Genomic DNA, 16,349 nt, shown 5'->3' on the forward strand with positions numbered 1-16,349 from the left:
TTCCAAATTTATAGTAATTGATATTTTTGTAATTTAAGTATTAAAAAAAAAAAAAGCTTACTTTGAACTCTTCCTATCCGAGTAGTATTCCAATAGGTATAGAATATATCCACTTTCACATTTTGTAAGATATCCCCCTCCTAAACTCACGCCACTCTAATAAAAACATACCCCACTTCCTAATTTATAGGTTTTAAAAAAAATTAGTAATGGCAGACAAATAACAAAACTTGACTGATCACAATATAAATTATAAAATCACTACATTAAATAGCCGTGTTATGGTAATGATTATGAAAATATTATGTCCACCTTCAACAATATCATAACAGCTTCTACATGACTACATTCAACAATGGCAATTTACTGCCAAAATCAAATGATTTTTCAAAATTTAACACAAAATTATAAGATATGATAGTGTTTTTTAAATGAATTTTTGATACTGATAATTATTATTTAAATCTTAGAGTTAATTTGACTTAAAATTGAAGCAAAGTTATGCTAATCCAACATTAATTTTATTGAATTCATAAACAATTAAGTAATTTATGGACGAGTATTATATGACGAGTGAAGGTTTTAGGTTGAAGATGAAGATGAAGATGACATACTATGTAGTTGAGATTTATGTGAAGGTTATTTAAGGTTGAAGATGAAATATTTTTATTTGCTAATTTTTTTTATTTAAAAAAATATATAATTTCTATGCATTAAACACAAATCAATTAAACAAACAATCCCTTAATGATTGGTTTGCATAAGTGTCAAATTGAATGATTAAGATTAGTCAGTTAACAAATAAACGGTTCAGATTTAATTTCTTAACATAGTCGTCCGTAGTCGTCCGTAGTAGTCTGTAGGCGACAACTAAGCTAGAATTTTTATTCTCAACTATAATAAACATGCAGTTGACTAATAAACAAATTAAATTGACCCACTAATAACATACTCCTAAAGCCTTTATTCATGACCAAGTACACATAACTACTACTCCTAATAATTTGGCACAACTATAATAAACATGCAGTTGACTAATAAACAATTAAATTGACTCACTAATAACATACTCCTAAAGCCTTTATTCATGACCAAGTACACATAACTACTACTCCTAATAATTTGGCACAACTATTTTGAATCAATCACATAACACTAATCAATACACAATAGAAGTACAATTACAAAATTATCATATAGTGTATAGTACAGTACAACACTTTTAGAGAATAAGCTAAGACTTACATTTCTAAGAACAAAGTAAAATGCACTTTAAAAAAAATAAATAAATTATAGTTTACATAAATTTATTACAAAGTAACATACATACGGAGGTGCATTGGGTTGAAAGATAGATATTGAGCATGTTTGATGAAGACATTAAAGTGTTTTGATATAATCGAAATGGAAATAATAAACAAGCTATTTTCCATTACATATTGTTTGATACCGTAGGATTCGAGAGGGTAAACGTTACTATCCTTTTGTTACCCTCTCCAACCTACGATGCACTTACTTCTTGGTGAAACCAGTAATTGTCTGCAGTAAAGTAAGAACAAAAAGTACGATTGCAGCGATCACAGATATAACTGCCCAAGGGTGATTAAAGTAATTTCTCCTCAAAATCGCCAACCATCTATTCCAATGGGTCTTAGCGTACTCATTCAAATCTCTGCTAATACCCGAGTAATAAAATTTGCATTTTAAATTTACATTTACAGTGATTTTGTTGATAAATTTAATTGCGTCTTCATCACTCCCAAGATCATTCTGGATGATTTCACTGCGATCAAGTACTTGAACGTCTTCTACAGTGTCTATCAACTCATCAAGGAAAAAGATATAGTCAATGATGTATGAGTTTTTCGAATAATGACATTGTTCGAAAAATAGGATGCTCCGCAAATAAGGTTCGGTGAAATCGTCTAACACTAACTTCGGAATCTTTAACTTCCCCTTCTCAAATGTGATGTTCAATGGACTGTCACTACTGTCTTGTACCTCAAACTTAACTCCTGCATCAAACAGTCTTTTGGCGGTGCTAGGAACGGTGTCCTTGGGAAGATTTAATTGGTTTCGTGGCAGTAGATTACAAGGTAAGCAGCAGCATGTCCTCATTAGGTCTAACAAATGGTTGATGGTTGATGCATCTATTTTATTCGTATGCATACAATGATGAATAGCCTTAACTCCGGGGAAATTTGTGTGATTATGTATGTAAGCAAGAGTAAAATTAATGAAAGGTTGGAAAACATTACCAAATGCTAAGTCAAAGAAATCTTGGAGAACAAAAAAAGGAAGCTGATTTTCCAGAAGATATAAATCCTTATTTATGTAAGGCATTAGTCCGGGTTGGTTTATTGGTATAGGCCATTTATTGGGACACCAATTGTTTAAGAACAAATAGACCAGGAATGCAGCATCGAGCACCACCATTTCTACGAAATCATTAGATTCATTAGGGAAAATTATTTGTTCTTGGTACTGGCCACGGATTTTCCCTTTAGAACCTTTTACATAGTTGATGAAATCCTTCAAACCGCGATTTTTATTAACATTTTGGGAATGTATTAGGAAGTGTTTCAAGTATATCCATTTTATGTGTTGCATGGTTTCTAGAGACTGATCTTTGTAGTAGGCTGGACCAATTGACACAACTGATGGTTTGTAATGTTTTTCGTTTCCCTTTCGAATAAATTCAGGAATCTTATAGATGCAACACTTATCAGAGGAAGCAGAAGACGATGATTCCAACTTTTTTTGCATTAAGATTTCCTCTTGATCCAACAATATTGTTGTTTCTGATTGTTGATGGATGATTTCCATCTGCATTCACAAAATAATGTTATTATTGAACAATTTCACAATAGCTACGTCAAAGTCTTCCAATATTGACGATGATTCAAATGTATTATTTTAATTAGGAAAATTTGTAAGGAAGGTCTTTTAAAGTGGTCGACCTTATAAATTTAAATAATTTTTTTTTAAAAAAAAAAGGAAAATTTGATAATTACCACCAAATATTGTTGCCAAAATTGAAAATACCATCTCAAGCTTTTTTTTTTATTTTACCACCTAGTTTTTTCCAAAAGTTTTCAAATTCCCACCTTTTTGCTGCATGACATTATCATGGGACCTACACTTTCGTTTTTCCTCTTTCTTCCCTCGATTTCACCTGTTCTTCAATTCCCTTCTTTCAATTTCATCTCTCAAATTTAATTTGATTTCAAATACAAAAATTTCGCAAATTAGGTTATAATTTCTACAATCTAACCAAAAACAAACTAAATTGAATAGTTTAATTAGGGTTTGGGTAATCAATTTGGGAGTTTTGCTAAATTCGAAAAATTAGGGTTTATGAATTCATTAATTGGATGAATAACTAGACAATTAAACATGTAATTGGGGTAAAAACATAATTTAAATGGGCAATTAAACATGTAATTCATAAAATGTTAGTGTTTTCGCCCCAATTACATGTAAAATTAGGATTTATGAATTCATTAATCACCACTACAATTGTTTTCGCCCCAATTACATGTTTAATTTATGTTTTTCCCCCAATTACATGTTTAATTATCCAATTAATCAATTCATAAACCCTAATTTTTTGAATTGAGCAAAAACCCCCAAATTGATTACCCAAACCCTAATTAAACTACTTAATTCAGTTCGTTGCAGGTTAGATTGTAGCAATTATAACCTAATTTGCGAAATTTTTGTATTTTAAATCAAATTTAAAGATGAAATTGGAAGGAAATCGTGGGAAGAAAGAGGGAAATCGAGGGAAGAGAGAGGGAAAACGAAAGTGTGGGCCCATGATGACGTCATGTTGCACAAAAGGTGGGAATTTGAAAACTTTTGGAAAAAACTAGGTGGTAAATTTTTTTTAAAAAAAAACTTGAGGTGGTATTTTCAATTTTGGCAACAATAGTTGGTGGTAATTATCAAATTTTCCTAAAAAAAATGGCACAAAAGGTCCTTATATCATGTTGGGGCCTGGGGGTTGTGAGAGGATCATTTGACCAATTTTGGCCGGCGTTAACCAAATTTTTCCGGCAAAATTTTTCCGACATTAACCACTTAAATGAAATTGTTTTTTTCTTTTTTTTTTTCCCCCTCTTTTCCCCTCAATTTCTCTTTTTCCTCATATTTATTTTTCCCTCCCTTATTTTCTCTCAGCTCTCCTCTAATGTGACTAGTAGCTACTCATTTATGGCGTTTTTAAATTTCTCTTACAGTAGAAGAATTAATGGTGAATTGAAGGCTGGCAGCAGTAATTAACACCACCATTTCTTCATTAGGTAAGGCTTTTATATATATCTCTCTCTTTAGTCTGTCTCTTTAAAAGTATTGAAAATTGCTAATTTTGTTTGTAAATGGCGAAGAGCAACCTAAAACGGAAAAGCAAGTCGAAACGGAAAAGCAAGTCCCACATATTCTCATTCAAGCGCATAACTAGGCTCATGTACGTTCTTTCCAATTTGATTGGCCTTCAATTTTAATTTTAGTGATACGAATTGAAGATTTGGGATTAGTTTATTTTTGGCCGGACAAATTTGGTCAACGCTGGAGATTGGTCAAAGGACCCTCTCCACAACCAAAACATAATATAAAGACCTTCTATGCTACCTTTTTTAACATTATTATTATTATTTTATAAAAGGACCTTTCTCATAAATTTTCCTTTTATTTACTATTATCTTTAATTCTCCGTAAAATAATAAAATTTAAATTTGTGAAAGAGTGAACCAAAGCAATTCAAACAAAATCTATTGTAGTACTCCATATGACTTTACGTTTCCTTCATTAGAAATCTTCATACTAGTGAAGTAGTGAACATAGAATAATTGAAACTACTTAAGTCTAAGTGTGGTACATATATATATTATATAAAACGGAGAAAGTACGTACTTATATTATAGACATGGAAACATTTTATCCAATAATAAAGTATGTATTCTTTTCAAACAGTACCTTAATAATTGGAAATTCAGATTGCTACTTGAAGCAGGATTTCGGATTTGGATTCCTTCTTGAATGCTACAGCAATATTCAAAATTAGAGAAATAATGATAGCAGAGCAAAGATGCAAAAGTTTTAAGAAATATTAGCAAAATAAATAAATTTAGTGAATCACTTTAACTTACCTTGTTCCTTATTAACACTAAAGAGTTGTGAGTGAGGAAGTAGTGAGCCTCAAATATCTTTATTTATAGGCTTCAAAAAATTCTGGAGTGACGTCAGTCAAGACGTTAAATGCTGACGCAATAATATACATTATTTTTCAACAAATTTTGAATAAGGTGGTCTTTCATTATTTTATTATAAGACAAATAGCGATACCCTTATGGTATTTCAAGCTATACTTTGGGCGGAACAGGTGGGTCGAACCCACCCTAAGCCCGTAGGCTCTCCTGATACTTGGCAAGCTGAAAATAAAAGTTATTTGTTGTTTCCCTTTTCATTGAATTGCATGAAAAGTACAATAATTTTGTTAATCCTAAAATTTATATATTGTACATGTATAATAAGATCTTTAAATGGTCGACTTTTTGAAAAAGGACCTTTTAAGTTGTATTTTGTTTGTATGGGGTACTTGGTTGAGCTTGTGAGGTGGGTCTAAAATAGTCAATATTATTATATATGTTGTGTATAGCCTTAGATCATAGAAAATTGGTCTATCTCCTCATACTTGAGATGCTAGCCTATATATAATGAATTAATGATCATGTGGTTTAACAGATCATAACATTTGCACCCTCTATATTTAGATGCACACTCTACGTAAAATAATACAAAAACAATCTTCATTTTTGTTTTATATACCCACACTTCACCCAAAAAAAAAAAGAAAAAAAAAAAAAAAAGAAAAAAAAGTTGAACGTACAATATGAACCACGTTTAATTTGTACAATAAGCTGCATAATAGTTTTGAGAGATTCTAGTTAACTTTGTTTACCATTCTATCTAAAATAAAAATTCGTACCCTTCTTGCATATGCTTCCTTGATGCCTTCCTTTTGGTAACGATCATGCTCTAACGACGGCAACATAACTTTTGAACACTCGCCCAAACAAGTCCCCAAAACGCAAGTCTCCTATTTTTTTTTTCTTTTTGACAAGGCCTACTTGAATATAATTGTATGCGATTATGTAACATCATATTCTCAATTATATATATATACACACACCCTTTTTAGGCTTCCTTTTACCAAATTAAATAAATTACTCCCTCGACCCACTCGGATGCACGTATTTTTAGGATATTTTCTCATACTGTTAGAGATATCGGAAAATATACGTGTGATATATTTTTCATAGATATCATTTTGAGATATTATTTTGAGAATATATCTTTAGGGTTTATGGTTAGACGTATATTTTTTAGGAAGATTGTTTCCTATCTTATGAGTTTAGGTTTTGTATAAATACTCAACCTATTGATGAATAATAATCGAGCAATACAAAAGTCATTTTATTGTCAATTAGCATACTCCCTCCCATTTTCACATTTAAGCCCATTTAATATTCTTTGAAAATTATGTTTTAATAAGAACACTAAAAGATGAATAAATCAGATAGACTTGGGAATATATACCAATGTGAAATTACCACAAGAAATTTTCTTCAAAAAAAAAAAAAAAAAAAAAAAAAAAAATTACCACAAGAAATTCGAATAATCGTACAGAAATTGAACATGTTAACGATGGCCTGTCATATTCATTTAGGAGATGCCCATAATTGATCAGTATGTACGATCGATATCAAATGGCCTGGCATCAACGCACTAGAAGATAAAGCATAAAATGGAAATTCGTCGTGTTTCCCAAGCCTAGTGATATTTGAACACCAATTTTCCTTTTTGTGCACCAATTTTACACAAAATAATCATGACTTCTTTCCAATTGGGACTTGGGGTGTGCGGATAGCAAAGCAAATACTGCGAGAATCAGTTCCCGTGCCCAAGAACGCATGACTCACACAATAAAGGGAAGATTGAGCTTAAGTTTTTTTTTTACTACCTCCATTTCATATTATTTGCAATGATTAGACATTTTTCCTCTCTACATTATGTCAAATCATTGCAAATAATATGAAACGAAGTTAGTATATATATTTATGCTCTTCATCCCCCTTTTTTGCGCATAGGCCCTATTGGCTAACATTTGTATATAGGATAGCATTGCATAATTCATGGAACCATTGTGATTTGGTCAACCTTGCCAAGTTTGGAAGGCAAGTAGTAGATCCTGGAGAAATCGACTAGATGTTCAACGTTCGATTCTTTGTTTATTATTTTCTTCTCTCTTAATTTTGAACTCGGAGATTTTCTATTATATGAACCGAACAGGGCCGTCTTAATCATTTTGGGGGCCCTGTTCTAAACTTAGAAATTGGGCCCTAAATTTTTTTAAAAACGAAATTATCGTATAACAACATATTAAAACGAAGCCAAAAAACACAAAATACTTTATTTAAATTGTAAATAATATGATAATTTAGTAATTCACGTGCTACTGTGGATACACAACCGCAAGGACAACAACGAACTCGCACAACCGATTGCCGATTCACGATTTGCCACAACCAGGGAGTGTTCTTGTTAACCAATCTTCTTGTAAACTTACGAATCTTCTTGCCACAACGAACACTCCTTGGCTCTGAATCTCTGATCTTCTTGTTAACCAATTTCTTAATTGTTTTTTTATTTGTTAAATGTAATTTGAGTACGAAGAACACAAGTAATTGAAAAAGATTGAAGATTGAAATGGAATTTATAAGGGGTAAAAAATTTTACCGTTTGATAAACGAAAATTAAGGGGTTTAATTGTGGAATACACGAAATTAATATCTCCATTGAAAGCAATTCGAGATTTGAGGAAAAATTCTTCATACCCGTTGTAATTTTTTTGAAACCAAAATGTCAAATTTGGAAAATTAAAAATTTGGAGGTAAAACAATAAAATTAAATGACAAAATAGGAAGGATTCAAAGAATCAAAGAAAGGAAATTAAAGAAAATTTCAGAAATTTTGGGAAGTTGGGGCTATTTTGATGGAGCTAATTACCAAGGAAGGAGATGAAGAATCTAGACAAGTGGGGAGTAAATGGAGGAAGTGAGGAACAGCCGGCTGTATTCACGTGAAGAGTATTGCTGATTTTTTTTTTTTTTTTCAAACTTAAAGCTTGGACTCCAAAATTTTGGGCCCTCCGAATTTGGGGGCCCTGTGCTAAGGGCCTGTTTGCACAGGTCCTTAGCCGGGCCTGGAACCGAATACACCATCTATGTAATAACAAGTGAGATCCATGAAAGAAACTTCATCACGGTCAAATGCCCTAAATATTGTGTCGTATAAATAATTGAAAACAAAAAAAGGGAGCTGATAAATAATATAATTGAGAACCAAAAAAGGAGCTGATGTAAAAGGGTAGAATGCCCTAAATATTGCATCTTATTACTCGTATAAATAAGTTAGGGTCTGTTCATATTTACTGAATTGAGCTGAATTGAACTGATTGGAGCTGAATTGAACTAAATTGAACTGATTGGAGCTACACTGAACTGAAATGAGCTGAAATGATTATTTTATGAGAGAGGGAAATTAGGAGCTGAGCTGAAATGAACTGAACTGATTAGAACTGAAATGAAGTGAAATTAAGTAAATGTGAACAAGCCCTTATAATCATGTAATAATTAATTGGTAACTCTAAGGTATAGCTGGCTTGGTGAAATTTACCTTATAACTAAGGTCGAATCCTCCTAGTTGCAGTACTTAGTAGTGATGATGTTCCCTTAGGTTTCCCCTCACTTCTAAGTACTTGGACGCAAATTCGAGAATTTCATAAGACTAAAACAACATAAGCTATTATTTGCCATAGTAGCGAGGATGTGCGGTAGTTGAATTGACGTGTCTTGCTGCACCTTTGCTCCCTTGTCATTGCTAGGACATAGCCTTTGTAAAAATTACTAGTATATAACATACTTTCTTTGTTCCCTTTTAATTTTAAAATTGAACATTTAAATCTAGCTAGCGTCTAGCGGCTAGCGCACATTTTTTTTTTTTTTATATTCCATCTGGTTCACCCTTTGGGCTACTCCGGATTCGGAGTTCAGTTTTGGGCGGTTACGTTCCAGTCCCCTCCCAATTATTGTTGCTTGGGATCGAACACGGGTCATCCCTATCAATTGTAGTCTCAATCACTACTACACCAACAACCATTACCTAGCGCACATATTATACATTAATACTTAAAGTTATACAAATTATCTTGTAAGAATATAAGAAATTAATACATTTTAGAGTAATTCCAAAGGAAGCTGTGAAATTACCTTGTCATGCCACATAACCTAAAACTATCTTTCTAGCTAATTTGAGTCCCAATGACTAGTTATTAGCTTGTTATTTAAATTATAATTATTTATTGTTTTCATCTTAATTACTAAATTACATTTAACATTTTCTTTTAGGTAATTTTTTTCAAGCAAATTAGCTTGACAAAGGTAATTTTGATAATTTGCTTGGTCAAACTAATTGCATATATATTTTAGCTCCAATGGTCAAGCTAGTAACTAAGGACTATTTTAAATTGCAAGCAAGTCTCTAACTATAATCATTGGACAAAGTTGTTGTTATCTTCATAATATTTTTTGGTGTTCCCACCTAGTTTACCTTTTGGGCTAATCTAAATTTAGGATTTGGTTACCTTATCTTTGTATTATTTTATTTTGAAACTATAAATCGAGACGAATCTGACAATAATCCACTTATTGATTATGACTTTACCAACATATATATAAAGCCAAAAGGTCCACAATATTTGTGTGAATAATGTGTAATGTCAAACTTTATGATTTCATGTGAGAGAGGGATAGCTCAAGTAGTTAGAGCGCCCCTTTGGGTTCCAAGATATCTTGGGATCGATTCTCATCACTTGTCCTTGTGGCTCTCTAAACACAAACCAAAAAAAAATGATTTCATTTGTGTTATTTAACCATACTATAAAATTTTAGGAGGGAATATGGATTACTTGAATGGATTTAAAAAGTATTTATAAATCCTCATATTATGGAAAAGAATGTGATTTTATTCTTTATAATTGGTACATTTACTTTACAGTATTCGTATTTGCTTTGTTAAAGAATATGTCTTTTTTACTTTGGTAGATAATGTTAGGTTGAAGACACAAAATTGTATAAAAAGAAAACCAATTCAAGGCTAAGAACTACTTCGTACATCATATCAAAATTTTGTACTAAATATCCTTTAATTGATTAAACCTGTAAATCTCTAATTTGGTGTTATTCTTTAGTTTATCTTTGTTTGGGCCACCTGGCGAGGCGCGGAATATACAATTGATTTACCAAAATTTGGTACGTTTCCACAATTTGTTTTATTAAAAAAAAACTATATGGATACTATATTATTATTATCTATATCTATATAACTATACTAAATTAGAGTTTTTTTTTTTTTTTGGAGGGATTTCCCTCCTAAACTTCACTTATCTCCCTTTTTTTAGATTTTTGCATAATTATTAATTTGTATAGAAAGATTAGAAACTTTATACTTTAATTATTTATTATTATGATTGACTTTTGAATTACATTTCAAAAGACTTATATATTTAATTTCAATTACCATTATTCAAAATCGAGCTTGGCTCGGGCACTATCTAGTTTGTAATTATTGATGTTGTCTCTAATGTCTTATGCTAAATTATCCCCTTATCTCCTTCCTCTCCGCCACCACCTTTGATAGGCATCCCCTACTTCCTTCCTCTCTCCGTCACTAGGGAGGTGATTATAAGATGAGTTAAGGCCGGGTGTGAGGGAGGAGTTTAGGATTTAGGGTGGTTTCAGGGTAGGGGAAGGGAAAGAGTACGTGGTTTCGAGATCCAAAAAGGGAGAGGGGTGGGGGTGGTGGTGGTTTTGAGGTTGGGACTAGAGACGAGGGTCGGTTTTCGATGGTGGGGCTAGAGACGAGGGTCGCAGTAGATAGCCTATTTTTTGGATTTTTTCTAAAATTTTATTTAGACCAATAGATTGTTGACACATGGCAAGTGATCTGTTGTAACAAGTTTAATTAGGTTTGATAAGGTCAATATCCCCTAAAATAGAGATTATTCAACCGGAATAATCAAATTTATAATTATTAAAAGAAAATTGGCCAATGTATGATTATTAAAACTAATTTTTTTCTTACAATAATGATATTTATGTATATACAGTAGTTTGAGTAGTATTTGGTCAAAGAATAGTATAAGTAAAAGTCAATATGATATAGAGAACAAAAAGGATGAAGTATTTAAAACTAATTCCCAATAAAACCCACTTATCCCATATTTTACTTCATTCAACACATTTTCTTAGAACTAGTGACGGCCAACTAAACAAATTAGTTTGAATAAAATAGACGGAGTATAACTTTTAGCATGTTCGATATAAATAAAGAAAGGTCATTTTATTAATTTAAAACTTCAATGAAAATACACCTAAATCTACACTTTTTTTTTTCTTTTTATCCTATACCTCAATATTAGTAACATTTACGATAACAAAATTTTGCTGAATTTGTTTTCCCCCTTCCTAATTAGATCATTTATTTAATTATAATTAAAAAGCATTCTATATTTGCAAACAATAAGTTTTAAATTCGTAAGTCAAATCAATCGCTCTTTACATTTGAACGGTAATGAGCTTAACTGACAAGATAAATGATATATATGATGATAATTATTTGATATTACAGAATGGCAGCTGAAACCAAGGAAGTGGAATTTTCAATAGAATGCAAGCTTAATTCCTTTCCTAAATCCTTATCTATTAATCGCTGCATTTATAAGGTGCCTGAACATATCCGCAAGGTAAATAGAGAATGCTATCATCCTTCAATTGTATCAATTGGTCCTATCTACTATAATACTCCATTCCTTGAAGCTTCATCAATGTTAAAATTAAGTCGCCTCAACTGCTTCCTAGAATATGCGACTTATACAAATGGCAACCAAGCTTTTAGCTTAGGCCAATACATTGACATTATGAAAGAATGGGAGGAAGAGGCTCGTTCCTATTACGAAGAAAAAGTAAGTCTCACTAGTAATGAGTTTGTTGAGATGATGATGGTGGATGCTGCATTTATCATCTACACTTTTATGTGCCATAAAAAACGCCATTTTCATCTCCTTCAAGAGATTCCTATGTTCGAAAAGGTCACTTGGATGGGAAAAGTGATACAAGATTTATTTGTCGAAGACAATCAACTCCCCTTTTTTGTTCTCAAAAATCTATATGACATAGCATTTGGTGCAGCCTACCCTCATATTTCCTTCAAGGAGCTTACATGTAGTTTTATATCCCGCCCTTTTTTTCTTGGAAACGATAGGGAACGTACCAAACTAGGTAGAGAGAATGTAGAGAACAACACATCATGTATTAAACATCTTGTGGATTTTATGAGGGTTTGGCACTTACCTCCTGAATTCCAAGACAATAATGAAATGATAACAAATGAATTAAATTTTCCCCCGAGTGTTGAAAAGCTAATGGCCGCCGGAGTGAAATTTGAGGTAAGAGAGGGTAAGAATCTGCTCGATATTGAATTTTCTAATGGGGTATTAAAGATTCCGAGATTGGTTGTTGAAGACTCCATGGAAGGTTTTATTCGCAACATCATATTTTATGAACAATCCCACTATTATCCTAATGGCAATTCTTACTTTGCTGATTATGTATTGTTCCTTGATGCATTGATCGACACTCGTGAAGATGTGCAAATACTAGTTCAACATGGAATAATGGAGAATTGTGTTGGGAGTAATGACGATGTGGCAACTATAGTGAACCGTCTCACTAAGTACATATCAATCCATCGTAATTACTACTATTATGATATAAGTCAAAGATTGAATGCGCATGCTAACGCCCAGATGAACAAATGGATGGCGATATTAAGGAAAGACTACTTCAATCATCCATGGTCAATCACTTCCGTCGTTTATTTGGTTGTAATGCTTATCCTCACAGTGTTACAAGTTTATACTGGTTTTAAGTCCTAGTTATTCTTCCTTAGCTTCATGTAGAAGCAATGTTGTAAGTACTTGTAACTGGATCGTATACAAGTTTAACAATTAATGCTAATGGTTAATTTATTGAGTTCAAGTAGGAATTTGTACATTAGAGGAATAAATTGTTGAAGTTTGGTACTTGTTATGTAACTGCCCAACCAGTAATACAGATTTTAAGAGACCAAAGAATTACTATTAAATGTGAAAGCATTTTTACTACTATAAATTAGAGCTATGTTTTACTTAACTAATAAATTATTCATACAGTCTGATACTAATAAATTTTTGTACGTATATTTTACTTAATAACTATAATAATTAGAGATATAAATTGTTGAAAGCATGGATTAGCAAGCGTGAAACTCAAATCGTTGCAATCAAAGAGAACAACAGAAGTATAATCTTCATTTATCTCTGATAATAAATGTTGATAATCATATATTCATATGATGGTAAAAATTGAGACAACTTTAATACTTTCTCCATTTTTTACTTGCAATATTTTGACTTATATATGAACTATTCACCTACTTCACTCTATATTTTTCACATAAATTATGAAAATTTACTCTCTATACTTTTTATGATATCAAATTTTATTTGTTAGATATAATTATTATTTTTTTTTAAAAAAAAATGGCTTAATTACGATGCTACGTACGAGCCTAAACTAGTTAGAAAAAAAAACCAAACATGCAAATATTTGACAGCAGTGTAAATCACCCAAAATTATGTTATCTTTCCAAACCGAGTAATGTTGTAAACTAAACTTTTTTTTAAAAAAAAACACAAAAAAAAAGAAAAAAATGGCTTGATTAATCCCAACTTTGCTCTGTTTGTTGAAAATAATACAAGTTACGTATTTTATTAATCCCAAAATTGTACCACGTTCGCCGCCCAAAACCCTCCCAAGTGACTTGCAGCTGGCTAAGCAGGTTAACATTTGTGAGTTGAATTTTTTTGGGCACGCGTGCCACCACGTTGTGATTGGTCAAATATTAAAAAACTAGATTAGACCCGTGCGATGCACGGATTACAAAAATTATTGAAATTAAATAGCTTTTTTCTATTATCTATTTTCCCGTATATACTTATAAATTAGATCATACAAGATATGTAGCTATCATCATAAATTACAGGAGTAACAAAATGTAAAAATGAAAGCCAATTTCTAGATATCAATTTATTTAATTCAGGCAAAAATAAAATATATTTATTTATTTATTGACACAGTCAAAAGATTGAAATGAAAATGATTAAAAATGAAAAATAACCAATTCCTCAAAAAAAATTGACATCATAACTGCATTATTTTTCATGATAAAATGACACATATACATTTGAGAGAGAGGATAATGTCAGCAGATTTCTGACTTAGTAATAGATATTCTTTTTCTTGTCACCACGTGGTGAGCTAATATTCTTTTTCTTTGACTTGCTTGTTTTAGTTCACTCAATATCTACCGGTTATTAACTCAACAACCTTCATTGTCCCAATAAAAAAGCGACCCTTTATCCTAGCCCATTATCGACTCGCACTGATCTTGAAAGATTTAAATTAAATTATCAAAATGGTTCATTCTATCAATTCTTTTGTTGAAACTCCAACTAGAACTAGAAGCTATTATCTATAGGATATAAGCTACCCAAAAAAAAAAAAAAAAAAAAAAAAATTGAAAATGAAAGGGGTTTCAATTAAAAGTTGATTTGTGACATAAGTTAACCAAACTTAAATGACTTGATTATTAGTTGGTGTTGGTCGATCAAGCCCAAAATGCTGGGTCAACTAATTTTATTGCGAAGTACAGTAACAAAATCATCATTTAGCACTAAATTATAGAATTCTTAAAATAAATAAAATTGAAGTTGCCATTAAATTGAAATACATTCTCCAGCACCAAAAAACAAAAAAAGCAAAGAAACTACAGAAAAGATTTATAGCCAAACTACATGCCAGGTTGAGGTGCATTGGTCCGACTTAAAGGTAGAGTAAGACAATTACTCGTTGTAAGCAGCAATAGTTTGTAATAGAGTAAGAATAAAGAGTATAATTGCAGCGAACACGGATATAATTGCCCATGGATGACTGAAGTATCTCCTCCAAAATAACGCGATCGCTTTATTCCAATAACTAGAAGCGTATGCATTCGCTTGTTCACTAACATTGGAGTAATAAAATTGGTGACCTACGGTATTTCTGGCATTATTGAAAAATTTGATTGCATCTTCGTTGCTGCCAAGATGATTTTTTAGAACCCCTGCTTCTTGTAGTACTTGCACATCTTCTACAGTGTCGATTAATTTATCGAAGAACAACACATAATCATTGATGTAAGATTTCTTGGAATAATGACATTGCTCAAAGTATAGGAGGTTTCGCAAATAGGGTTCAGTGTCAGTATCTAAAACTAACTCTGGAATCTGAAATTTCCCTTTCATAAATGTGATATCCAATGGACTCTCTGTGTCACTAATAACCTCAAATTTCACTCTATTGTCGCTTAGTTTTTTCGCGGTGAATGGATGGCTGACCAATGATGGTTTCTGCGACCGGCTAAGTTTCGATTTTGCGCAGCAACACATCCTCAATAGATCCAACAGATGCTTAATGGTTTTTGGATCAGGAAAAATTTTCTCAGCTTGGACAATCGATTTCACGATAGCTTTAGATCCAAGGAAACTAACAGAAATGTTTTGAAGAGCAGTTTTAATGAAGGCATATTCAGGCTTCTTGACCTGATGACCAAATGCTAAAGCAAAGAAGCCCTGAAGAACAAAAAAAGGAATTTGGTTTTCTAGCAGTAATAAGTCTTTTAACACGTAAGGTGTTAGCCCTTGTTTCTTTTCTGCCGCAGGCATGTTATCCAGAGCAAAATCGCTATTTTCTATGAACATGTAAATGATGAATGCAGCATCCAACACTATCATTTGGATGAATTCCTCGGAAGAGAAATCTTTTTTTTTCTTCATAACATTTACGGATTGCTGTTTCCTTTTTTTTCACAAAACTGGTGTAATGCTTCAAGTTATTTTTAGCATTCCAAGGATGCTCAATGAAGTATTTCAAGTAAGTCCATTTTTGATCTTGCATAGTTTTTAGAGAGGATTCGTTGTAGTAGATTGGACCGATTGATACAACTGAAGGTTTATAAAATTCTTCCCTTCCCTTCTTAATAAAGGCAGGAATCTTATTAATGCAACAATTAGGAGAGAGAGCATCTAAGGAATTCACCCTATCTTCCATTAAAATCGCTACCTCATCACTCATCACTCGATCTGGCAT

The 16,349-nt window shown here is 32.0% G+C and overlaps 3 protein-coding genes across 3 annotated transcripts; 1 reads left to right on the plus strand and 2 right to left on the minus strand.

Moving 5' to 3' along the window:
- Positions 1-1,335: 1,335 nt before the first annotated feature.
- LOC145555637 (UPF0481 protein At3g47200-like) lies at positions 1,336-5,167 on the minus strand. Its single transcript, XM_081617381.1, has 3 exons — positions 5,151-5,167; positions 4,978-5,043; positions 1,336-2,826 (listed from the first exon to the last, which is right to left on the minus strand). Exon 3 carries the CDS (start codon positions 2,824-2,826, stop codon positions 1,513-1,515), a length of 1,314 nt encoding a protein of 437 aa, XP_081473507.1. The 5' UTR covers positions 4,978-5,043; positions 5,151-5,167; the 3' UTR covers positions 1,336-1,512.
- A 5,076-nt stretch (positions 5,168-10,243) lies between these two features.
- Positions 10,244-13,154, plus strand: LOC145555638 (UPF0481 protein At3g47200-like). Its single transcript, XM_081617382.1, has 2 exons — positions 10,244-10,373; positions 11,752-13,154. Exon 2 carries the CDS (start codon positions 11,753-11,755, stop codon positions 13,055-13,057), a length of 1,305 nt encoding a protein of 434 aa, XP_081473508.1. The 5' UTR covers positions 10,244-10,373; position 11,752; the 3' UTR covers positions 13,058-13,154.
- A 1,910-nt stretch (positions 13,155-15,064) lies between these two features.
- Positions 15,065-16,349, minus strand: LOC145642595 (UPF0481 protein At3g47200-like). Its single transcript, XM_081693789.1, has 2 exons — positions 16,046-16,349; positions 15,065-15,951 (listed from the first exon to the last, which is right to left on the minus strand). The coding sequence occupies exons 1-2, from the start codon at positions 16,347-16,349 to the stop codon at positions 15,065-15,067; spliced, it is 1,191 nt and encodes a 396-aa protein (XP_081549915.1).

Source organism: Chenopodium album, chromosome 8, assembly GCF_948465745.1.
Source record: "Chenopodium album chromosome 8, dcCheAlbu1.1, whole genome shotgun sequence".
In the NCBI taxonomy this organism is placed as follows: domain Eukaryota; kingdom Viridiplantae; phylum Streptophyta; class Magnoliopsida; order Caryophyllales; family Amaranthaceae; genus Chenopodium; species Chenopodium album.